The sequence below is a fragment of the Equus caballus genome, chromosome 20 (assembly GCF_041296265.1).
Source record: "Equus caballus isolate H_3958 breed thoroughbred chromosome 20, TB-T2T, whole genome shotgun sequence".
Classification (NCBI taxonomy): Eukaryota; Metazoa; Chordata; class Mammalia; order Perissodactyla; family Equidae; genus Equus; species Equus caballus.
This window is the reverse complement of record NC_091703.1, coordinates 40,522,315-40,548,873: the sequence shown is the minus strand read 5'-3', so window position 1 is coordinate 40,548,873 and position 26,559 is coordinate 40,522,315. Positions and strand designations below refer to the sequence as shown.

Here is a 26,559-nt window from a genome sequence, read left to right as displayed (position 1 = left end):
CCCTCCCACAGGTCAGAATGTCTTGTATGGGCATATTAGGCTCAAGCACAATTCCTGCTCAGCACCCACACCACCTGGCTCTGTGACAGGCTGCTGCCTCCACTCTGGCTGACCAACAGAGGGCCAGTCTGATACCACAGCTGCTTGCAAATTAGCATCAGATTCCTGACCCTACTCAGAGTGGCTGATACCTGTTGAAGAGCTATGAGAAAGGAAGCAGTGGACAGAAGACCTGTTCTTAAGAGTGTGGCTTTTAAATCGTCAGCTTCTCTGGACTTAGAGAAAGGTATATCCAAAGACACACATGAACATAGGTTACCAACGGCCAGGTGGTGGGTAGCACCTGTAAGGGCAGAGAGCTTCTGGTTCTTCTCTGAAAGGCCTTTATGTGCAGCCAACTGACATCACAGCACTTTGGCCCTGAAGCTTTCCCAGAAGGTAGTACTGTACTGAATTATTAAAGGGACTGAACATGATAATCAGATCCACCCTGCTTATATGCACTCTCATCCCTGCCCAATAACCAATCCTTCCTATTTGCTAGCTTCCTTGTGCTTTGCCCTAGGACATATTCCTCTGCCACAAGGACACTGCAGAGTGGCTCTGCAACCCTCAACACAGCAGGTCCCAAGTGTGATGAGATCACTTGGTGAAAGCAAGATATTCACTATGAGCAGATATTCACTATGCAGGCATGATCTGTTAGGGAAACTCAACAATCCCTTCCCCAATCTCTTTATCCCAACTCTGTCCAGGTGGGAGCCTTGTTAGTAAATATATTAGGATACCCAACAATAACACGGTAAAGTTAAATTTATCTCTTTGGTTTAACAATATGCCCGATTTGGTATTTAAGCTGTGACTCTTATATAGTTCATAGAAGCTGTATGTTTTCTTCAGGCATTCTCCAAACTGTGAATCTTTGACTTGTATACATCCTATTTATAACTGATTGTATACTCAACCCAAGATTTTTGCAACACCTGGACAGCAACCAAACTGTCTTGAACAACAGCATCTTCTAGTGATCAGTACAGCAAACTGTTTGACCATGTTTTCTAATCAGGTCTTTTTTTATCCCTACAACCAAGGCACACACACTTTAGTCTCCCCTTTCCCTTCTGCTTGAATACCTAAGTTAATTCTACCTCAACTCTTTCTCACACGTTATCTTTAACTCTTTACTTTTTCTCATTTCTTCCACCTCTTCTTTAGCTCAAGACTCATTTATCTGACTCTCTTCCCCAATCAAAAAAAATCTGCCCCAAGCTTGAAAATAAGTCCTTTGTTGATGGGATACACTTTCTTGTTCATACCCACTCACCTTTTCGCTCCCTAATGAGGACAATTCGTCGTTCTTTCACTTCTGAACTCAGATTATCTACCATCTTATTAATGCAATTGTCCAGGACCAGGGAGTGAGTTTTGGACTTGATGTCCTTCCGACAAATGGGGCATTCTATCTTCCGCTTCATCCATTCATTGATACAGTAGGAGCAGAAGCTATGGGCACAGTTCAAGGTGACAGCCTAAAGAGGAATGGGAACACACACATCAGAACTGTCACACTTACTTTCTCAGGGCAATTGTGATCTCAAAGCTAGGACAGGAGTTAATTTCCAAAGCCAAATGGAAATTTAACCAGAATCCCATTTAGAGGGCTTACAAAGGGTATTAGAATCATTCTCAGGGATGGGAAATTTTAAGCTTCAAGTTAGACAATTCATTTTCTTTCTGAAAGTTCACGGACTCAGGCCCCAGGTAGGCTGATTTGTCCATTTTGTTCCACTCAGACCACACTGCCAATGTGGGTTAGCTACCTTGCAAATGAATTCACTGGACAAAGCAGGACTGGTAAGCATGTGAATGTTCGATACAAATACATCACTAATTCTCTTATGAAAAACAAACGTATGTCCTCCTAATGGTGAGTTAGAACCTCGATTTTAATATATGAAGGGGAGCACCTTCTGAATACTCAGTATATAGAATGGTAGAAGATATCATCTCTATTCAAAAGCAACTAAAAAAGTAAAATAAATGTAAAAAGACAACTAAAAAGGCTGGGGAAAAAGGAACTAAAAAATATTTTTTAAATGTAGTGGGTTCACTGACAGTGCCTGAACCCCTAAGTAAATAAGCCTATGAGAAGAGAGAAAGCAGAAGGAAGCCTCTATTTGCGGGGCTCCTCTGAGTAATTCCAACAGTTAGACTTCTGCCAGGGCCCTTTTAACTCCCAAGAACATAATCCATTCTCTTCGTTACTCTTATTTATGTACATCTCCTATGACACCACTTATGCTGAGGCTCAAAAGTCTTCATTTCTGTTTTTAGGATAGCAGTGGAAAATAACACAGAAATTATGTATATTTCAAATGCCAAGTTGAGCCCAGAAAGCCAACTAGGAGACATTCCGTTTACTGTATGAGATAAATTCTCAAAAACAGGAGTAAAAACCTGTCTGATTAAAATGAAACCTCTTCCCAACACTGACTTTAAGAGGTGAACCGTAGAAAAAGGTCAGGTGGTGTTTGTAAACAAAACACAGGTCAAACTGTTTGTCTCTTATATGTCTGTGCAGATGCCTGGGCTGGCTAACTCATCACCCATTCCAACGCCCGTTTCCTTGTCTTCCTCTAATAGAGTCCATAAGCCCTGTCAAAACAACACTGAGTTTCTCCAAAGTAGAGAATCAAATGACTAGAAACTATGGGGGAAATTGTGACCTGAAGTCAAAGTGGATCCAGAGCAAAAGAAACAGGTCTACCCAGAAAAGATTTTTCAGGAAGCTAATAGACTCAATCTCCCTAAAGACCACCAGAAAAAAGCAAGCAGTGTGTGTATGCATTTTCCTTTGTAAAGGAGTCTGACAAGCACTGTCATTTAACACTTGTGGTTTAAGATGAACTGGTCACAAATGGTAGAATTGGTGAAAAATTAAAAGAGAGTCTGTGCAAAAATGTGACAGGATAACAAATGGTAACCCCAGAGAGAGATGTTTCATTTTCATAAGGAGCCTGAGACTCCCTGAAATATGTTCTACTTGGCCATGGAACTCCCAAAGTGACCACACACATCAATGACATTAACCACCCTGTTTAAAGGCTGCACTATACACCTGCTCTCAGCACTGTGACCATTCAGGGTAGAGAGTAGCTTCACTGAGCAGCTGATACTTCAAACATCTAATGCCATGTAGCCCTGTTTTCTCCCCAACAACAAAGAGATAAAGGCTTTACTGCAACTAAAAATATTGATTACACCAAATAAATACTCAAAAACAAGTGAAATAAGAAAAAGTATAGCACAGGTAAAGGAGACTACAAAAACAAATGAGAAGTGGCCATCTCTAGAGGTCACTGAAGTCAAATAGCTACATTAAGTCCCTAGAAGAAAAATCTCTTCAAAATGTTTCCCTATAGCAGAAGCAGCCCATGTAGCTGAGGCCCCATTCAGGGTTGGGAGAGTGAGAGGGCATGAGCCACTGCTCATAATTACCTCAATGAAGTATTCTGAGCAAATAATACACTGGAGCTCATTCTCTAGCACGTCATTCATGTGGCTGAGAACTTCCTCCTTCTGTGCTTGTACCTTCTCCTTCTCTTCCTGCAAAGACACACAACCCCACCTGTCATTCAGGAGAATGACTACAAGAAAGCAACATAGGACAGAGATGGAGTTAATCATCTGGAATGAGATCCAAGAGGAGTCTAACTTAAAAATTCATCCTGGAGCAGCAAGACAAGAATAAAACACTTTCCCCAGGGGTTACTGCTTCTCAGAACTGCTTTGTAATACAAGTCACTGTCTTCCTTCCTTTCTTGTCTCCACTTTCTCAGTATTTGTAGTTTCTGTCTCCTTCCCAAAATTAACCAAATGAGAAAAACTGAAGGTGGCATACTAACCCTGCCAACCACCCAAGACCAGAACAAGGCATTAAGTATCTTACAGCTAACTGCAGTTTAGAGGTAATATAAAATCACCCCAAGCAACCCAGAACTCACGGGACAAGAAAGAAGACATGAAGAAACAGCTCATAAAGGCAGGAAGGCTGAGTCAGTTTTAGGTCCCTTGTGTTCTTTGCAGCTGCCACTTCTATAAAGTAAGGATGACAGCTACATTCCCCGCAGGCAGGAGGCTGAGGAGACGGCCTCTCTGAAGTACCTTCAGGCCTCCAGCTCTGTGCTGTTCGCCACTTCCCACTCCTGCAGAGGTCTGCAGCGCAGCTTCCCTTTGCTTTCCCCAAGAGGCCAGATCACTGGTAGACACACTTTTTAGGGAAGATCCTAGGTGCGCTCTCTTAAAGCAGACGCTTATTTAAGTCAGCACCTCAACCCCAAAACAGAAAGTATTAGGAGCCCCTGAAGGGGAGAGAAAAAGTCATTTAGGGTATATTTGAGTGGTTGATTCACTCTTCATCTTTTATTTTCTCTTCTAATCAAAGCAAAGACTGTCAGATTGCTTGGGGTAGTGAAGAGGATCTGGACCCATTTCTAACTAGAGTCAAGTTCCCTAAAAACTTATGAATTGGGGAAAAGGCACTGTGATTTAAACAGAGGACAAGGATAGCAAACTAACTGAAAAGAGAGCCTCCTCTTTTCTGTACCGTGATCCAGGTCGGTATGCGAGGAGGGGCATGCTGAGAGAGGCGGGGAGACTCAGGCATTAATTTCAGCTCAGAGGTTGCAAACTGGTGGCCTGGGGACTGGATACACCCTGTAGACTCGTTTAGGTTGGTCCTCATGGTATTAAAAAACAAAACAAAAAATTGAATTTGTTGCCAGTATTTGAAAATTGGGATATTTCACATAAACATTCAGAGTTCTGTCTTCTGTGGAAAACTCAGAAGATCTGACAACACTGTGCTTGCATTTCTCAATGGCAACAACTGGCTGCAACAGAGAAGAGCCGCCTCTTGGGGTGAGGGGAGGGTGAGGGGGCTAGTGCCCCTTTCCAGTGCGCCTCTGTCCCCATAGCTCCCACTGTGTTCTTACACCTAGGCCACCTCACCTATTTCTATTACCAGTCTGATCCCAGTGGGCATTTGAGTTTATAACCCCTAATTTATGAGTTCCATTGATTTGATGTAGGAAATAATTACAAAAATCCATCAGGATGAACTATTCTTTATTTTGACTACACCACTCCTTAGCCTGAGTCAGCGAGACACTCTGAAGGGGCATCTACCACAGACAACGGACTAGACTGCAGGATGTGAGTGTTTCAGTCCCAGCATTTTGCTTCTGAATGAGGGAAGGAATACATGTTGTCTAACAGGCAGACCTTCTATAGGCCTGAATAATTTTAGAGATTATTTCCCCTGAAGCAGGGAACAGTCGTAATCTGTCTCTTTATTCACCATAGCAACCCCTGCACTGTTGAAAACGCTGAGCTGCATGTACTAACCAAATTCTAAACCTTCATCTTCTTTCCAGTACCTTGGTCTGCTCCAATTCTTTGTTCTTGGCTTGAAGGATGGCTTCAAAGTCCTTCTTGCTGCGATTTAGCTCTTCCATTAGAGCCTGATGCTGCAGAAACACAGCAGATACATACTCAAGATGAGCTACACGGCATCTTTCCTTTTAGCCACACACACGCCTGTTCCCTCCTTCTGTCAGTGGCTTTGGTTCAAGGGATCAGTGGACTGGCAATTTCAAAATAATGCTTTTGCTCCCCAGGACATCTCAATTACCTTTTTCTTTTCAGGGAAGGGGGCAGATAGGGAGGGAGGCCATGAAATCCATTAATCCCTCTGGAAATAACCCAATCTCCATGGCCATCCAAATCAACTTAAGAACTTACACTGCCTTCCAGAAGGTCTGATTCTGTACCTTTAGATTGGGGCCCAGGAATGTGCATTTTTTTAAAAAGCCACCCAAGGGATACAGGGAACCAATGATCAAGATCTAGTAAGTAGGGGCCAGCCCTGTGGCCGAGTGGTTAAGTTCGTGTGCTCTGCTTCTGTGGCCCAGGGTTTCGCTGGTTCAGGTCCTGGGCACGGACATGGCACTGCTCATCAAGCCATGCTGAGGTGGTGTCCCACATAACACAACTAGAGGGACCTGCAACTAGAATATACAACTATGTACTGGGGGTCTTTGGAGAGAAAAAAAAAAAAAAGATTGGCAACAGATGTTAGCTCAGGTGCCAATCTTTAAAAAAAAAAGAAAAAGAACTAGTAAGTAACTCAGGCTACCCAGCACTGGGAGTGGCTTTTAAGAACTAAATAAAGAAGGGGCCGGCCTGGTGGTGCAGCGGTTAAGTGTGCATGTTCCACTTCAGTGGCCCAGGGTTCGCCAGTTCGGATACCGGGTGCAGACATGGCACCACTTGGCAAGTCACGCTGTGGTAGGAGTCCCACATATAAAGTAGAGGAAGATGGGCACAGATGTTAGCTCAGGGCCAGTCTTCCTCAGCAAAAAGAGGAGGTTTGGCAGCAGTTAGCTCAGGACTAATCTTCCTTTAAAAAAAATAAATAAATAATGATCAAGGAGAAATGAGATTCAGGAAAACTAGATAATCATTTTCATTAAAATAAAAAAGAACGTTAACCTATTTATTCTACAAATTACACACTATACACTGATAAGGCAATATTGCCTGAACCCTGCCTATGTCTTCTGGAAGCTGCCACACCCAAGAACTGACAGCTCATTCATTGTGACTAACTGCCTACACCAAATGTCAAGAGGGTGCACGTCCATCAAACATAATTTTTGATCTCCCTTATGCTTAAGTAGAGCTTATACTTTAAATCTCATCTCAAATCCCTTTTTAAAGAAGGTCAAGTAGAGGTAAGTATTTCTGAAAAGATATTCTCAAGAAACAAATTTTAAAATGTGTGGTCTCCTAGAAAAAAGCAGTTATGTCAGAAGGCCTGGGTATTCATCTGGACTGCTGATTAGATGTGTGTGCCGTTAACTTGCTCATCTATAAAATGGGAAAACAGGTCCCCCTCCTATATCAGTGTTAATAATAAAATAACAGATATGAAAGCACTAGAAAAGTTTTTTAAGTTCTACATAAATGCAAGTCGTTATAATGGCCTGGCAAATGAAAAAGAACAGCTTCAGAGGGACCAAAAGGGTGGACCAAAATACAACCACGTTTCAGCTGAGAGAGTGGTACATCCCCCAGGCAGGTTAAAGTATATCATTTTAGGCTAATGAATGGAGACTGGCCAAGCACCTCACACTAAATGATAGTGTTTTCCTCTCTGTCTCAGACAAGGGTGAGAAGCTGTGGGTGCAGGGTACTCAATGATCCCTTGGAGATTTCCAAGTAGCAGAACCTTACTCTTTTCCAGTCAACTTTAAAATAGTATCTGAATATTAATTTAATAATGCTCTAAATGGTAAACATGCCTACCCTCCCACCCTAGAAAATAAACAAGCTTAGAAAATAAAATTCCAAAAAGATTGAATTCATTTTCACCTAATTCTTTCCAAGGCTGTTTGTGCACCCCCAAGGAAATCAAGGCAGGCTTCGTCCCAAGCTTATAGTAATATGTGACTGTTAACACTATAAGAAGGTTGGGAGGTAGATATACAATAAAAGAACATAAGGAGAAATTCTCCTGAACAAATTCTAATGCAATTGCTCACTTTTTTCAAGGAGATATGAACCATCCCACTAACCTCCTAACCAAACTTGCATCAAACTACTAATCATAACATAAAAAGGAGAGAAGACAAAGTAGGTTTTAAAGATGCAAAAGAGCTTATAAGACATAATCAGATGAAAGAGGTAGTCAAGTTAAATGAAATAAACTACAGGCAATCTTTTAGGGAAATTTTATTCCTGTGAGCCTTGCCTTTCCAGTAAATAGATATGTTTTGCTGACTGTTAAACTGCACATTCTCGAACTGACCTAAAATGCTTAACTGGAACATTCTTGAATGGTTTCTGGATGGCTTCAGCTCAGGAATGGTGAGGTAAGAGAGGTCCCTGCAGGCCCTGGTGGCCAAGTCATAGCCTGCAATTCCCCTCAGCTGCCCTCACCTTTCTGGAAGTGCGGCCACTTCCCCAGAGAGCCTCCTAATTGCTACAGGCTCTCTTCCATCTTCACTAGAGCAACTCCTGCTCAGATGAAGATGTAAGTTTTCATGCTGAGGTCTGGCTGTCTGTGAGGCTCCAAATCTCCAACCTGATGGTTTGAGCAGCTGCCACCTGCTCTGTCTACAGACTGGAAATGTACAGAGGTGTGTGCTAAGCAGCAGAGGCAGCCAGCAGCCATGCAAAGTCTGCCTGCCCCCTCCCTCCACAGCCCACTATAATCTCAGTACAACGGCAAGAGATAAGTTACCTCCTGCAGAGCCTGGGCCAGCTGCTGCTTCAGGTCCTCTTCTCCTTGCTCTTTCTCCAAACCCTGAAAAGCCAGAAACAAAACGGAAAGTTTCTCGCTGGGAGGGCAAAAAAGGAACAAAATCCAGCAACAAGCAGAGCAAACCAGCTAGTGTGAGCATCTGGGAACAACAGGGGGCAGGGAGCAGGTGGAAAATCTCCGTTTTACTTCAAGCTGTTGGCAGTAAAGGATTTAAGCAGAGTTAACTGCTCAAATACCGCACATCTCAGGGCTGTCACCTTCAAGCCACCATTCAGGTTGTTCTGCAGAAACTCTGGGCTAATACTCCAAGTCTCTACTGGTCAATGCTGTACTCCCAAAAGGATGTAAACTGAGAGCTTCTGAGCTGTCAAATATGTAAACTCATACATAATCCCCCAGACTGGCACTCATGAACTCCACCATGTTTCTTCCCTCAACTCTGGCCACGCTGTCTCTCACTGTGAGTCTCTTCATCACTTCTGGCCCACAAATTGGTTCTCCTCTCACCTTGCCTGAGCTTATGCTATATTTCTTCCATCAGCCCCCTCTGATGTGAATGCCTTCCGCATCATCATTACCCCACATCCAGCACCTTCCACAAGTACCTCTGGGCCATTCCCTCCTCACTTTAACATTTACCTAGTTATTTAATATGCCAACTTGAAATTGTTCTCTAATTTAAATATACTGAGTTAAAACTGTTCTGATTACTTTATATGTATAATACTCTTGTCTCCTCAACAAGATATATTCCTTAATGGCAAAAACCATTTATTAAGCATCTTTATAACTGCCCAAGCCCAAGTATAGTACCAAGCAGCAAGGGTTAAATAAGCTTGTGAACAAGTAGTAGGGGTAGGATAAATCCCTAGGGCTTGGTGGCAGAGGGAAATGCAGCTAATAAACAAAGGACTAGATACACTTCACTAAGAGTAATTTACACATGACCCTCTCAAACTCAGAGAAATTCTTTAAACCAGTGCTTTTGCCTTTCTTCGCCGTTTTGGTATGGAAAGAGATTTTACAGCTATATCTTGAAGCAAGCCCAGAGCAGCCACAAATATTAATTAATACTAACTCTTTTTCCTGAACACAGCCTTTAAAGAGAGTTCTGCTCTGGTGAAGGGGTCAGATGCTAAATATATAGAGATAAACCTCCCTCTATTAATTTCAAGAACTAGTCCAGGTTGGATAAGGAAAGCAAAAAAGTACACACAGGCAAACAGTGTATACCCTTAGAAAGACGTATTTAATCCATGGCCTTTGCCAATACTACCAGTTTGAGGGGATTCCAGAGATTAGAACGGAAATTTATAAATTGTTCAGAAATAAGTCAACACCGCTGGTTGTTCCTTGCCCTGAGCAAAATAAACAAAAGATAAAAAAGTTTATTCACTTTGATCCTGATTGGCCCTTCTTAGTACGAAGTTCACAATGGGGAATTCTTGACATTCAGATTACCTGAGCAAGTAGGTTGGAGTAAAATGTGCAGTTCTTGCCAGATGGGAACTGACATTTTGAGCAGGGACCAGATCAGCTCTAGCCTGGAAGCTTTCTGCAAGAGCTTGTCAGCTAAGCAAACGACTCAGGGACGGGACACATTTGGTCTTACCTTGACAGAGTTAAGACAGTCATTATTTTACCTTCCGGCGAAAGGCAGTGTAGGAAGTGGCTTATCACTCAACTCAACAGTTGAGTTATGGTGTACCTGTTCTCTCCTATGCTGGCTGCTCAGGACAGAAACAAAAACAGTCTGCCTTTCCAGCCTTCCACTTCCTAGGTTAGCTACAGAGTTAATTAACCATCACAGCTAACAAGTTGCCAGGTACAAGGGCCGAGCAACCAGCTGACCCCGACCTGCCTTGGATCTAACTGATTTGCCTTTGACCACAAAGCAAAGAAAGATAACTCACAAGGACAATTCTTGGTTTAATTAGAGTATGCTGTGGTTTTGTGGCACCCTGACCTTCATCCAACCTCTCTGAATTTACCTCGGTTCTGAGATGCCTCAGCTTTACATCCCGAGATCAGCTACATCCCAGCTGGCTCTGCCACCTTATACCCCATCTTCGCACCCCAACTCTATTCTAGCTCTTGATCTGATCATCATGCTGAAGCCTTAATCCTTGACTTGACCCCGTTCTCTCATCTCACAGTTTTCTGTTCCCATTCCATCTCCTGTCCCTGGTGCTCAGTATTGGGTCACTGATCCGGAAACAGAGAGCTCTGGCCAGAGGCTCACAAAGGGCCTGCCCACCCCTCTGAGGGGCAGTCTTGTCTTTCCCTCCTGTGTGGTACCTGGAGATGCTGTTCCTCCTCCTGGAAAGTCTTCTCTAGCTGCTCCACTCGGGCCTGCTGCTGGGCCTGCTCCGCACATAGCTGGGACTGTAAATCCTGGAGTTCCTGCTCCATTTTCACAATCATCTTTGAGTTCCCTTCTTGGGTCTGCTTTTTCACATTCAGAACAGCTACCTGTTTTTCCTGCATTTGTGTTTTCAGCTTCAGAATCCTGGACATGGTCACCCTAAACAGGTCTAAGCTGCTCTGAGACGCTGAAGGGTTTGAGGTTTTTTTCTGCTTCTTTTGCTGAAGCTCTACGACTTCTACGGGGCCAGGGGAAACATGAGCCCCTGTGGTCTTCTCACTCGGCTCAAAAGAAGTCAACTTAGGATCCAAATATTCAGGGGGGTGACTGGCTACTTCACTTTTCCCAGATGACTTCACTGGTTGACCAGGTTCACAAGACACTTTACTTATTTTGCATTTCAAATTTGAGGGCCCTTCAGCTCCAAGACCCTCTAATTCATCCAAACTAAATTTCCTTTTAGTTCTCAGGCCCTTATTTTTTCCTATGATGTGGTCATTCTTTGGGGCAAGACAAGGATATATCCTTTCCCAATCTTCTTCAATAACTTCATATTCATACTCTGCATTCTCCTTATTTTCCAGAGGCACTCCAAGCTGGATGTGGTCTCCCTTATGGATAGAATAGACTTCTAAAGGTTCTAGACGTTCTCTATTCAGCCAAACACCATTCAGACTCTGGGGAAAGGGAAAGAAAGACAAAACAAGCTTCATGATTTTCCTCCTCTTAATGGAATTTCTCTCCTGCTGCTGCAAAACCTTCTGCCTTTTCAGAAGGAAAACTCTTGAGAACAAATAGAAAAGAAAGGTTCAGAAACAGCAGTCTTCAAACAGTGCTTTGGGTTTTTACCTATATTTCACATTCATGCCTCCACAGAGAACTGTCTGTATAACAGGCAGAATCACCTTTTCACTGGTGGATGAATTACTCAAATAAATACAGTAGCACTAAAAGAAACTGAAATTGAATTGCTCCTATTGACCTAAACTGAAGCAATGGCCCAAGATTGAAAAACTGCTGGTAGTGAAGGAAGCAGCACCTAATGAAGAGGTTCAAAAGGTAGGCTTAGCCAGGAAAGTCACACAAGCACTGTCTCTGGATGTGGCCCCTGAACACACTGATGAATGAGCAAAGCACTTCCCAGTACACAAACCAAAAAAGAGAGGAGCAATATCCCGCACTGGGGTCAAACAGCAGGTAGGATCTGACCCCATTAATAGCACCAGAGGTCCATGGGCAATACAGCATAGTGGTTAAGAGCAGGAGTTCTGGACTCAGACAGATTTGGGTGCACAGCCCAAATGCTCCATGTTGGGCTTAGTAACTGCATGGCCTTTGACAATTTACATCACCTCTTTATGCCTCAGTTTTGTCTATAAAATAGGGATAGTACAGTACCTACCTCATAGTTCCCATGAGGAATGAATAATACATGTAAACACTTAGCACAGGGACTCACATATAATAAATGCTTGATAAATATTTACTTTTACCATTTTAATTAAATCTTAGCATAGGGGTGAAGAGTATGGACCCTGGAGTCAGACTGCCTATGTTTGTAATCTGGCTCCAACACTTAATAGCTGTGTGACTTTGGGTAAGTTTCTTAACCTCTCTATGCCCCAGTTACCATATCTATAAAATAGAGGATAATAATAGTCTCTCTCTCATGGTGTCTGTATGGGTTTAATGAGATAACATACGTAAAGCACTGAGAAAAGCACCTGGCACAGGGTAAGCATTATATAAGTGTTCACTACTATTATTATGTTCTGGCTCAGTTGATCTATCAACAATCACTTCAATTCTATGCTCAGCATCTTGCAAGGTAAATATACCGAGCGTAAAAGTAGAAGATATGAAAACAACTTTTAGCAACTGACCGTGGAAAGGAAAGCATAAAGGCACATATAAGGATATGTGGGATTACACGGCACAGCCTATAAATGCAAAGGGATATCACGTATAGCTGCATTAGCTAAGAGATGCTAATTGGGGATGAAGGCTTCTAAAATAGACTCGAAACAAATCGAGATTTAGAGTTGAAAGACACAAGTGGGCATTTTAATCCATATCAAGGACTTAACTTTGGGAGACAGGCCAGAGATGAAACTCACATATGAACTGGGACTAAGACTTATGTTTATGTTCGCAACTACAGCTACCTTTCAGCCAGAAAAAATACCTGGTCAACCCAAACGTGAGGGACAGGAGGCTTGACCACAGGGCACAGAGGATGAAGGGGAGTAGGATCTCAGCTGTGGTTTGGTATTAGGCCTGTGTCTGGTTTTATACTATTTGGCGTGGGCAGGGAGAGAGAAAAAGACAAGCACAGATACATACAGAGACAGGCTTTAACCTACTGCCTTGGGCCAACCTGGCTTATCTGGCCAACTTTCTCCCAAACTTTCTATTCATATTCAGCCTGGGAAACTAAGGGGAGTGATCAGTTCTGCTAACTTCTGAAAGAAAAGTGGGGAAATAACAAAAAAGGGGGATGGAGGCAAGAAGAATCTATTTGAGAACAATTTTTTAGCAGAATAGTCAATTTTGGATTATATGTAGGTAAAGGTGTCAAAAGTACTATGACACAGGAGGCCACCTAATGCCAAGGTATAGACATTTAAGAAAAATCTCAAAGGCAAACATAAGGTTAAATAAATACAGGTTACGGAAGTAGCCCAAGGCTAGAGAGAAAAAGGAATCCCTAAAAAGATGGAGGAAACTTTCAAGACATATTGCAGCCCTCCACTAGGTGGTCTGCATTAACCTGCCTCCTTCAGAGCGCTTTTATTTTTTATTTATTTTTTAAATTTTATTTATTTATTTTTTTGAGGAAGATCAGCCCTGAGCTAACTGCGGCCAATCCTCCTCTTTTTGCTGAGGAAGACTGGCCCTGAGCTAACACCCATGCCCATCTTCCTCTACTTTATATGTGGGATGCCTACCACAGCATGGCTTGCCAAGTGGTGCCATGTCCACACCCAGGATCCGAAGCAGGGAACCCCGGCTACCAAAGTGGAATGTGCGCACTTAACCGCTGTGCCACCAGGCCGGCCCCAAGAGCCCTTTCAGGTCTGGAAAATAAGCTCTCAAAATTTTCCCATCACAGGGACTTCATCAGACTAAAGAGCTTCTTCAAGGCAAATGAAAACAGGATTGAAACAAAAAAACAACCCACTAACTGGGAAAAAATATTTGCAAGTCATATATCTGACAAAGGCTTAATATCCATAATATATAAAGAACTCACACAACTCAACAACAAAATATCAAACAACCCGATCAAAAAATGGGCTGGAGACACGAACAGACATTTCTCCAAAGAAGATATACAGATGGCCAATAGGCACATGAAAAGATGCTCATCATCGCTGATCATCAGGGAAATGCAAATCAAAACTACACTAAGATATCACCTTACACCCATTAGAATGACAAAAATATCTAAAACTAATAGTAACAAATGCTGGAGAGGTTGTGGAAAAAAAGGAACCCTCATACACTGCTGGTGGGAATGCAAACTGGTGCAGCCACTATGGAAAACAGTACGGAGATTCCTCAAAAAATTAAAAATAGAACTACCATATGACCCAGCTATCCCACTACTGGGTATCTATCCAAAGAGCCTGAAGTCAGCGATTCCAAAAGTCCTATGCACCCCAATGTTTACTGCAGCATTATTTACAATAGCCAAGACATGGAAGCAACCTAAGTGCCCATCAACAGATGGATGGATAAAGAAGATGTGGTATATATATACAATGGAACACTACTCAGCTGTAAAACAGAACAAAACCATTCCATTTGCAATAACATGGATGGACCTTGAGGGAATTATGTTAAGTGAAATAAGCCAGTTAGAGAAGGACAATCTCTGTATGACTCCACTCATATGAGGAATTTAAAAATGTGGACAAAGAGAACAGATTAGTGGATACCAGGGGAAAATGGGGTGGGGGGTGGGCACAAAGGGTGAAGGGGTGCACCTACAACATGACTGACAAACAATAATGTACAAGTGAAATTTCACAAGATTGTAACCTATCAACTCAATAAAAATTTAAAAAAAAAATTTTCCCATCACATTTTATCCTTGGATCCCTCTATGTTTACCCATTCATCACCCTTGGTGACACCTAGTGGTATAATTTGGACCACAGCCCTGAGTCAGGTCTGTTCACAAGGTGATTGTAGAATAGGATGAAAACACCATGGCTATATAAGAACAATTGAGCACTGCCCAGGATATGATCTCAAATACAGTGGTTTAAATAAATCAAACTCTGTTCAAGCCTTTCCTGATGTTGGTTTTCATAATCACCAGTTTGAAACATGTCAACAGCAAAGTGATAACCAAAGAGAAGCCTGCCCGATGTCTCTCAGCCATCACTGGGAAAAAGGTGGGATAACCCACACCCTCTTAAACACTAATTACTTCCCCTGATGCTCAATCTGTCCAGCATTTTTAATCAGTTGTTGAGGACAGTGGAAACTCAAAGCCAAGAGGCAATGTTTTCTTGGAGTTTTCCAGGTGATTTATGTAAATGTTTAAAACAGCTGTGGCTAAGTCTCACCCTCAGACTGAGTTAATTGGTTTGAGATAGGGACTAGGCATCAGGATTTTTAAAGTCAGGTTTATATACAAAGACATACAGTAAGTAACTGTGTCAACACACAGTGCCCCTTTACAGTCAACCCTTCCCCCATTCCCAGGCGACTATTCATCTGTTCTCTGCCCTACATAGGTTTGCCTTTTCCAGAATGTTGTATAAATGGAATCATACAGTATATACCTTTTTGAGTCTGGCTTCTTTAACTTAGGATAATGACTCTGAGATTCATCCACGGTGCTGCATTAACAGCAGTCTGATGTTTTTATTGCCAAGTAGTATTCCAGGGTAAGGGTGTACCAGTTTGTTTATCCATTCTCTAGTTGTTTTTTCCAGTTTTGGGTGACTATGAATAAATATACTATATTTATAGTATAAACCATTCACAGACAAGTTTCTGTGACAACATGTGTTTTCATTAATTTATGGTAAATACCTAGAAATAGGATCATTGGGTTTAACTGCTTAACAGTAAGAAACTCCCAAACTATTCTTCAAAGTGGCAATACCATTTTGTATTCTCACTTGCCATGTTTAAGAGTTCCAGTTACCCTACATGCTCACTGCACTTTGTATTGTTTTATTTTAGAAATTCTAATAGATGTGTACAAGCTAATATTTTTTTAAATTCTTTACTAAAACATTACAAAAATAAAAGTGCACAAATCAAAATGCACAATCAGATGAATAATCACAAAGTGAACATCTCAATGCAACTACCACAAGGTTAAAAAAAAACACAACAAAACCCACATTATCAGCAACCCAGACGTCCCCTTGTGCCTCCTTTTAGCCACTAAGCCCCTTCCTGCTCCATACAGTGACTACTAGCCTGGCTCAACATCACGCATTAGTTTTGCCTGGTTTTGAACACTATATAAATGGCACATATAATGTGTATTCTTTTGTGTCTGTCTTCTTTCACTCAATATTATGTTTCTGAGATTTATCCATGTTGTTGGATATACAGTCGTGTGCTGCATAACAATGTTTTGGTCAATGACGGACGGTGGTCCCGTCAGATTAGTACCATATAGCCTGGGTGTATAATAGACTGTACCATCTAGGTTTGTGTAAGACCACTCTTGTTCGCACAACAATGAAATTGCCTAACAAGGCATTTCTCAGAACATATGCCTTGCATTAAGCAAAATATGATTGTAATAGTTCACTCAAATTCATTACAGTATAGTGTTTCACCATAAGAATATTCCAGTTTATTTATCCATTCCACTATTGATGGACATTTGGGTTGTCTCCCCGGGAGTAAAAATATTGTCATGAGGTATATATACGTGCAACTTTAATAAATATTGCCAAATAATTTTCCAAAATAGTTGTACCAAATTTACAATTTACTTCTACCAAAAGACTAACTCGCTCCATATCCTTGCTAACACCTGGCATCATCATTATTTAATTTTAGCCACTCTGGTGGGTGTGTAGTGGTATTCCACTGTGGTTTTAATTTGCAGTTCTCTGATCATTAGTGAAACTGAACAACTTTTCACGGATATTGAACATTTGGATACAGTCTTTCGTGAAGTATCTGGCTCTCACCTATTTTTAAAACTAGGTTATCTTTCTTATTGATTTGGTGTTCTGTATATATCCAAGTATAAGTCCTTCAACAGTTGTGTGTAGCAAATATCTTCTACCCTGAGCTTGCCTTTCACTCTTTTAATATCATGATGTCTCTTGACGAACGAAAGTTCTTAATTTTAATGTGACACCATCAGTATTTTCTTAAGATACCCTGCATCAGGGCAAAAACTGGAAACAGAGTTGAGAACCACTGCTTCAGCTGCTGAAAAACCAGAAGCTAAACTGTCCCAAGCAGCAAGGTCTGTTCACACAGAGTATAACTTGCCAGAGACTTTAAATGCCAGAGCCTATGGAAGGATAAAGGTAGGAATCAGCAGGTATCAGGTGAACAGCAACACAGTAAGAGGAGAAGAATGAGAAAGGTTCAAACGATACACCTGAGCCTTTAGGACTGGAGACAGGCATTTCAGATTGTGACTTTGAAATAACCAATTTTCTGAAAGAGCTGGATACCAACACATAGGATGAGTCATCTGAAGAGCTTCTTAGTGAACTGAAATCTACACAGCTACAACCATCCTCATATTTTGTGTGCAGAGTTAGCAGTCCTCCAAGGTTATTTTTTTAAGCCAATTTTAAGCCAAAACTGCATTTGTTGCAATTTTTGTATCTGGACTTAAGCTTTCACGTTCTGGCTATTCCAGCACATAAGAGAGACCATTTCATGAAGAGAGAATGTACTTCTGAGTTTCAAATTATTAGAAATATCTACCTCTTGAAAGAGACTTGGCAAATGGCTTCAAATATGACCATAACAATAATATCCTGCACCTGAAATTCAAATCCTTCATCAGTAGAAAGCAGCTGCCAAGGCATCATGCCAGAAAGAAACCAGAAAGAAAAAGAGCATCTGTTAATGAAAAAAACGGGGGCGGGGGGGGGGGGTGGTTTAACTGCAAAAATACTCGCTACATCAAAACACCCCAGTCACAGCTTCTCTCAAAAATCAGAGTTGCCTCACAAACTGAATCAAAGCTAAGTGGCTTACATAGAGTGTACAGAAAAGACTTCGAAGAATCAGGAGCCTAATTTTCCTCTATATTATCGGTCTGAGACCTCAAAGAGGAGTGTCATGGTAACAACAGCCCTAGAACAAAGGGTACAAAGCAAACAGTGGAGAGTGGCCTGAGAGCACAGCCATGATCTGTTGCTGGCACAGGCTGCCTCCCTCTGTGTCCTTGAGGCTGATGTTCAAGGAACACTGAAATCAGTCAGCTGGTGGGTTCCCAACCTCTCAAAATCTGCTGCCCCATAAATGAAGCACATCCATACTGCACATAATCAAGGAAAGAAGAAGCAGAGAACTCCCCTCTATAATATCGTAACCCCATTTCTCAGATAGCCAGCTCTGATGAGGAAAACATCTTTCCCTAAGGTGTTCTGATATAAGTTATTGCAGGGGCTTTAAAACCTTGAAGGAATGTCTTAAATACATATAACTAATTTTTTTAAAAATCATGCAGCCAGTATGGCAAATTGCTTGTGTCCTTTACTGGTATTTGACAACAGGGCATAGTAGACAGACCCATTTATGTTTGAGCCCTGGCTCATTCACCCACTCAACCAGTCAGTTATGTAAACTGGCCTTGGGCAAGTCAGTTTCTCTCTCTGGACCTCAGATTCATCTGACCCCAGAAGGTTAAACTAGATCATCTCTAAGGCCTCCTTCTCAGTGCCAATTTCATTTCTACTCATAAGGCCTTGCCAGGAGTGCTGAATCAATTTACTTAGCATTTACAGCCTCTCCTTTAACACAGTACCACCCCAACTTAATCCTCGTGCAGGAAGGAACTTTCTCCAACAGCTTAAATCTAGCAGTTATATGCCTGCAGAATGAGGCTGCTGGGTAGGCCTGTAGGATACCTGCAACATTATGAATGATAAATATATAATTGGTCTTCATCCCCACTTCTAGGACAGAGCTTCTAAAACCCCTGGATTTTCCTAAGTGGTGAGAGAGGAAAAGTCTTTTGTTACATTAATGAGGTGACTTTTGGAATGCCCCTAGATCACCTATAGATGGGGCAGGTTTCCAAGGGACCCACCCTGTGATTAGAGAACTGGAACTTTCAGTCCCACTCGTCAACCTCCTGGGAGGGGAGAGGAGCTGGAGGTTGAACTGATTATCAATGATCAATGACCAATGACTTATTGAATCACAGCTATGCCATGAAGCCTCCACAAAAACCGGCAAGGACAGGCTCAGAGAGTTTCTGGGTTGATGAATACATGGAGGTGCTGGGAGAGTGGTGCACACAGACAGGGCATGAAAGTTTCGTGTCCCTTCCCACATACCTTGCCCTACGCATCTCCTCCATTTGGATGTTCATCTGTATCCCTTTATCATATCTTTTTATAATAAACTGCTAAACATAAGTAAATGTTTCCCAGAGTTTTGTGAGTTGCTCTAGCTAATTAACTGAAGCCAAGGGGGAAGAGGTCATGGGAACCTCTGCTTTATAGCCAGTTTGTGAGAAGAACAGGTAACAACCCGGACTTGTGGCTGGCATATGAAGTCCAAGGAAGGTGTCTTTGGAACCTCTAATCTACAGCCAGTTGCTCAAAAGCACAGGTGTTAATCTGGCCTTGCAACTGGCAATTGGCATCTGAAGCGGAGGGCGGTCTTGTGGCATTGAGCCTGCAGAACCTGCTGCTATCTCCAGTAGATAGTGTCAGTATTGAGCTGAACTGCAGGACACTAGCATTGCTTGGTGGTGTGGGGGAAAACCACTCACATACACGCTGGAATTGGTCTCAGAACCATTTTAATATTCTTCCTTCTAACAGACCTCTTTAAAATCCTTCCAACCAGAGCAGTGTAAAACGGTGTCTGAAGACATTTTATACTTTCTAATCCTTAACTGTCTACATTAGAATTTCTCTCACCTCATAGCCTATATGTTCACTGTATTCCTGGGTGCTTACACATCCCTACTTTACGTACTTCCTAATTGCTGGGCCTTATACACCATTTTACCTCCCTTAGTATTCACACTAGACCAGTGTTTTCAAATTTTTTAAAGCAGAAAAACCCTTTATTCAAAGAAGATCTTCCTAAGAACACCAATAGTAAAATAGGTACAAAAGGGGGGAGGTGGTTTGCTCTGATTGAAAGGAGTGGGGAAGGGAAGGCGCTAAGTACAGTCAGCTGAGCTCCTCCCTCCTCCCCATGCCCTGAACCACAGATGTACTCCAGAATCTTCTTCAGGTTCCCAAGGTTTCTGGACTTTCAACTTACAAAGGGCCAATTCCCCCAGTAACTTAGTCCAGTTTCTGGCGCAGAACCTACTGCTCCAATTCAGGCGTTCCCTCAAAGTAACTAACTTCAAGTCATTAGAAATTATTTTGGCATAATCAAATCTCTGGCAACAGACAGAAGTGGTTGTCTCTGTGGAAGACAACTGGGTGGCTAGGGGAGAAGATATCTTTTGAATCTTTTAATTTTGTACCATGTATTGCCTATGCAAAAAAAAACTAATTTAAAAATAAACAAAAAGTCAATAAAAGTCATTAGGCTTCTACGGATTCCTGTACCTTGTTGTCCATAATTGTCCACTGGCCCTCGGCATTCTGCTTCAAAACACAGTGGTTTCGGGAAATCATCAGAGGGCAGATTTTTGATACCAGCTGGTATGTGACACCAAATCCTCGCCCTACAGTCACCTAGGAAGACAACAATATAAGAGACACAATCAGCTATTGTGCTGAAAAGGGAGGTCCTTTACAATGTTGTCAACTAGCAGTATACACGTCTTGACTTACGAAACTGGATTCCTGTGAAACCCAAACAGTTCATCTGCTATCTCCTCCAGCTGCCATGGGAGCCATCATGTAAAAAAGGCAAGAAGCTGTGACAAGAGACAGCTGAATGGAGTTAATCACAGAATATCAGGGTTGGTAGGACTCCGAAAAGTCATGAGATGGAGGAATTCTTTCTACACACCCCACCAACTAGTCTTAAACACTGCTAAGAACTACAGCCTCTATACAAGACAGTCCCTCCAATTTTTTAATGGCTCCGACTTGACACCTTTCTCCCTATAAATTCCATCCACTGGCCCTGGCTCCGCCCTGGGCACCATGAGAAAATCTCCAAGCCCCCTCCCACATGACAGCTATAAAGTGTCTACTGGCTATTCTGTTCTCTTGGCCCTATGTTGCCAGTTACCTCAACCTAACTCTCATGGCATAGGTTTGACTCTTTGACACTTTAATGGGTCTGTGAAGAGACTCCTGGCTTATTTTTATTCCTGGATGCCATATTAACAAAAATAAACTTAATTTCTGTTACACAGCGAAATCCAAGTATCACTTTCCCAGTTCTAGATATTATCACTGGAGCATATAAATTGCATTAGCTTTCAGAGCAGATCTGTCACACTGCCAATGTATCCTCAGGCTTAGGAATGATTAAATTTCTTGGTCTAACCCTCCCCAAAGAATTGCTATGCGAAGTCATGTCTCTTCTGTCCTATACTTGACTAGTTGGTAAATCCGGATTTGAGTGCAGGAACTTACATTGATTCCTATTAAATTTCATCTTGTTAGTTCAGCCTATCACAGGAGCTTGTCAAACCTCTCTGAATTCTTAATCTGCCATCAGACATAGTCAATATCCCTTCTAGCCTTTGAATCACCCACCAAATTGATGTGATGCCCTCTGTACCTTCATTCAAGACACAGATAAAAGACTGAAACAGGACATAGCCAAAGGCAAAGCTCTCAGGAAAGCCTAGTAAACATTCTACCACACAATCTGGGTACACCTTCAACCAGTTGTGATTCAACCCAAGTCTGTGCATTGAGTCCATATTTTCCATCAGATCCACAAGGACTGTATGAGAGCCACTGCAAAAGGTTGTAAAGAAGCCTCAATTCATATCTATCATCCTTTCCTGACGGACCAGTCTAATTCATAATAACCCTGTCAAGGCCAGAAATGAAATTCTTCTGAGGTCCAGATCTTAGAAGTCCCTGCTTATTCTCTTGGTGCATGAGCCACCTCTTTGATGACCCATACCACAACCCTTACCTGGGAACATCAGGCCAAATGATACGTGGTTTTGTAAAAGCTGCCTTCTTTGCTCCTTTTGAAAATCTTTCAGAATCATGCCTGTCCTCCTCAGTCCCTGAAAGACCACCACGACTCTCCTTCGCCTGATCGATGCCTCCCACAAATTCTCATCTCAGTAACTGACACTACCATCCAACCACCTGCTTAGCCCAAAACCCAGGAGCCCTCTTCGATTCTTCTGTCCCTCATCTCACGTTCAAATCAGTAAATTCTACTGGCTGTAATTCAGCATGTCCTAAATCTGTTCAGTTCTATCTCCATGACCACTGCCTTAGTCCAAGCAACCTGGCTTCTTCCAGTTACACTGTTTTCGCTCGTGCGCTAGCCCCCCTAAATTTTATTCTTCACATAGCAGCTGGAGTGGTGATGTAAAAACTTTAAATCAGATCATTTCCCTTCTTTCTTTAAAATTCTCCAATGATCCAAACTTCCTCCCACAGCCTATAAGGCCCTGAAGGTCCTAACCCCCTTCACCTCTTAGTCTTATCTCATACCATGGTCAGAAGCACTCACCACTACGAGAAATATTCACTGTCACAGTCATTTCACCTTTTCCCTCTGCTTAGAACACTGTTCTCTCAGACATTTGCATGGGCTCCTTCTCATCCTTCAAGTTTCAGCTCCTCAGAGGCGTACTCTGATTACCTGGTACAAAGCTGCTGCCTGCTCCCTCCTGAGCCCGCTGCCATTATATTCCTTCATGTTATTAGCATGGATTTACCACAATCCAAAATTATCCTGTTGGTTTTACCTATTTATTTCTGTCTCCCCCTTATGAGAACACTTACTAGAATTTCATCAGCAGGGCCCTTATCTGTCTTGTGTAACACTGTATTTCTGTACCCAGCAGTACCTGGTGCTCAGTAAATATTTGTGAATAAATAGAAGAAAAAAGAAATTTTGCTTATGAGTCCTCCCAGATTCTAGGATGGGTATTTATTTAGGTCAGAAGTTGGAAACTCGGTTATTACCACTGAAAACTATGGAAAAGCAAGGACCTCTTACAATCTGACTATTCCCCTTTAAAATGTTGTGGTGACCATATCCACCAAAACCCTGAGTCTGAAGTTTTTCGGTTCTTTGACAGTTTGCCAGAAATTCCATTAATTATAGAAGTTCCTCTGAATTAATACATATATCCTTTAAAAATGGAATATTTAAGGATTTAAATGTCATCCATATTCAGTAAGAATTTCCATTTAGGTAGCTTTATTTCTAATAAAGGAAGTATTTCATATTCCATTGTAATACTTGAGGGGAGACAGCTAGATTGCCATTGTTGAGTAGCCTAGGGAAAGAACTACAGAAAAAGGAGATGAGTGCCATTTTCTGAAATTGCCTCCTACAGACTCTAAATCCAGGAAAGGAAGGAAGGACTCTTTTTCATCCTTTCCTTCACTGTTTGGTCCTAGAATTTACCTTCGTACACCATGGTTAAAGAGTCTACAATGAGCTTATCGGGATATCCCAGCATCATTCTTAACATAAAACTAAATTTCCCATGGGAACTGAGTGCCAATAAACTGCCAACTCATATGTTGGGCTGTTTCTATTCACAACAGTTGTGTAAGCCTTTGAGCTTACTGATATTATGGGTCTACAAGATCATCTTGTCCTTACACACCTTCACTAGTGCTATCCCCTTCCTCCTGGCCACGACTCCTACTGTTTCCCAGATGACCGGCAAATGTTCTAGAATCATCCTTTCCCTTTTCCAACCCTCTTAGGGCAGAAAGTTTCATGAAAACCAAACACAAGAGAAGAAAAAGGGAAAAATGAAGATACTATGGCTTTTCCCAAACCTAGATACTTACAGGGCCAGGAAACTAGCTCATCTGAAATAAATCTTTAACTTGTTTTTCCAGCAAACTCTTTGGTTTGCTTTAAGAAGTTTAAAGACATACATTCAAGCAGACAATTTACTACAGTACTCCCTTCAGTGAAATGAGATGAACCTTCTTTTATTACTTTATCTGTGAAATTTTATCTGAGACTGTGAGGGCAACTGGGAAGGCAAGAAACTGACCTTTCTCTGCTGTTATAATTAAATGGTATCAGCACACCTCCTAGAATTGTGTGCTTACCAGCTTGTGAACCACAGTTTGAGGACCAGTACAGTAAGTAAGACTTCATCTCCCGGCTTTGATTCAGGCCTCTCATCATACAATCCAACTACTCCTAAGACCCACCTTCACAGGCAGCCAGGCCTGGCAGGCCTCTCTTCCACACAGGGCTCCAAGGCAAGCCAGTCTTTCTACTATGTCTTCACCATTCACTCTAGCTTATATGGTCTCTCCCCTGAGACACGCCACCACACAAAATTATCCACTAGTTTAAAAGACGTCAAGGAACACTTTATTGTCCTCTTGCCCTTGCTGAAGGTGCTTTAATTCTTTCTGTCCCCCACCCCCACCAAGATTCCTTGCATTACTAACCTATTCAAAAGTAGTAAATTAATCCACAACAACTGAATCTGAAAGAGTTAACATTTGATCTCTACGTAGCTGACAGGGTTGTATGTCAACCTATACAAAATAAAGTACATGCATACCTTGTCTTATTGTGCTTCACAGATAACCATGTTTTTTACAAACTGAAGGTCTGTGGCAACTCTGCGTTGAGCAAGCCTACTGGTGCCATTTTTCCAACAGCATTTGCTCTCTTCATGTCACTGTCTCACATTTTGGTAACTCACAATATTTCAAACTTTCTCATTATTATTATATTTGTTACGATGATCTACAATCAGTGATTTTTGATGTTACTATTGTAATTGTTTGGAGGGCACCACGGACTGCACCCATGTAAGACGGCAAACTTGATCAACAAATGTGTGTGTTCTGGGCCGGCCCCGTGGCTGAGTGGTTCAGTTCATGTGCTCCGCTTCGGTGGCCCAGGGTTTTGCCAATTCAGATCCTGGGCACGGACATGGTACCGCTCGCTTATCAAGCCATGCTGAGGTGGCATCCCACGTGCCACAACTAGAAGGACCCGCAACTAAAAATACACAACTATGTACCGGGGGGCTTTGGGGAGAAAAAGGAAAAATAAAATCTTAAAAAATAAATAAATAAACAAATGTGTGTCTTCTGACTGCTCCACCAAACAGCCGTTCCCTGTCTCTCTCCCTCTCCTTAGGCCTCCCTATTCCCCGAGACACAACAATATTGAAATGAGACCAATTAATAACCCCACAATGGCCTCTAAGTGCTCCAGTGATTGGAAGAATCCCATGTCTCTCATTATAAATCAAGAGCCAGAAATGATTAAGTGTAGTGAGGAAGACATATCAAAAGCCAGGACAGGCCGAAAGCTTGGCCTCTTGTGCCAAGCTGTGAATGCAAAGGAAAAGTTGTTCAAGGAAATAGAAAGTGCTACTGTAGTGACCACACAAATGTAAGAAGGCAAACAGCCTTACTGCTGATACACAGAAAGTTTTAGTAGTCTGGATAGAAAATCAAACCAGCCACAACATTCCCTTAAACTAAAGCCTAATCCAGAGTAAGGCGCTAAGTCTCTTCAATTCTCTCAAGGCTGAAGAGAGGTGAGGAAGCTGCAGAAGAAGAGTCTGAAGTTGGCAGAGGTTGGTCCGTGAGGTTTAAGGAAAGAAACCGTGTCCATAACATAAAAGTGCAAGGTAATGCAGCAAGTGCTGATGGAGAAGCTACAGCAAGTTATCCGGACAATATAGCTAAGATAATGAAGTGGGTGGCTACAGTAAGCAACAGATTTTCAGTGTAGACAAAACAGCCTTATATTGGAAGAAACTGCCATCTAGGTGCTAATCTTTAAAAAAATAAAAATAAATAAATAAAAGAAATTCTGTGAGTGAAACGGCATCATCACATGCTACACAGAAATCATTCGTGAAAGAGTCAATGAATGTGGGAAACTTCACTGTTGTCTTATTTTCTTTTTTTAAAGATTTTATTTTCTTCCTTTTCCCCCCAAAGCCCCCCAGTACATAGTTGTATATTCTTCATTGTGGGTCCCTCTAGTTGTGGCATGTGGGACGCTGCCTCAGCGTGGTTTGATGAGCAGTGCCACGTCCGCACCCAGGATTCGAACCAACGAAACACTGGGCCACCTGCAGCAGAGCAGACAAACTTAACCACTTGGCCAGGGGGCCAGCCCCCACTGTTGTCTTATTTTAAGAAACTTCTCAAATGTATGGTGATGGATAAAAGCTAGACTCTTGGTAGTGAGCACAACATAGTGTATACAGAAACTGATACACAATAACATACACCTGAAATTATACAATGTTATAAAGCATCATGACCTCAATAAAATAATTTTAAAAGTTAAAGAGACTTGTCAGCTAAATGACCCTGAACCAGAAAACTAATTTTCTTCCTCTTTCTTATAAAGGACAGTACTGATACAATTGATATCTGAATAAGGTCTCTAGGTTAGATAGTATGATTATATCAATGCTATTTTTCAGACCTAATAATTGTGCTACTGTTATATATGAGAATGTCCTTGTTTTAGGAAACACCTAATCAAATATTCAGGCATAAAAGAGCATCATATCTGCGTTTTACTCTCAAATAGTTAAGGAAAAAATAAATTT

At 41.8% G+C, this 26,559-nt stretch overlaps 1 protein-coding gene across 16 annotated transcripts in view; it reads right to left on the bottom strand.

The window, feature by feature from the left end:
- The window catches only part of RNF8 (ring finger protein 8), a 36,394-nt gene that overhangs the window by 7,652 nt on the left and 2,183 nt on the right, over positions 1-26,559 (bottom strand). For 4 of the 16 annotated variants that reach the window (XM_023624872.2, XM_070244510.1, XM_023624867.2 and 1 more), the window contains exons 2-7: positions 20,444-20,572; positions 10,625-11,368; positions 8,306-8,368; positions 5,439-5,528; positions 3,499-3,606; positions 1,325-1,529 (exon numbers count right to left, since the gene is read on the bottom strand). In XM_023624872.2, the coding sequence (XP_023480640.2) occupies positions 1,325-1,529; positions 3,499-3,606; positions 5,439-5,528; positions 8,306-8,368; positions 10,625-11,368; positions 20,444-20,512 (1,279 nt within the window). In that variant the 5' untranslated portion in view covers positions 20,513-20,572. Of the gene's footprint in view, positions 1-1,324; positions 1,530-3,498; positions 3,607-4,004; positions 4,362-5,438; positions 5,529-8,305; positions 8,369-10,624; positions 11,369-20,443; positions 20,573-20,671; positions 20,753-22,496; positions 22,784-26,559 lie in introns of those variants that run through there. The other 12 variants (XM_070244513.1, XM_070244506.1, XM_023624868.2 and 9 more) reach the window with 8 other exon arrangements.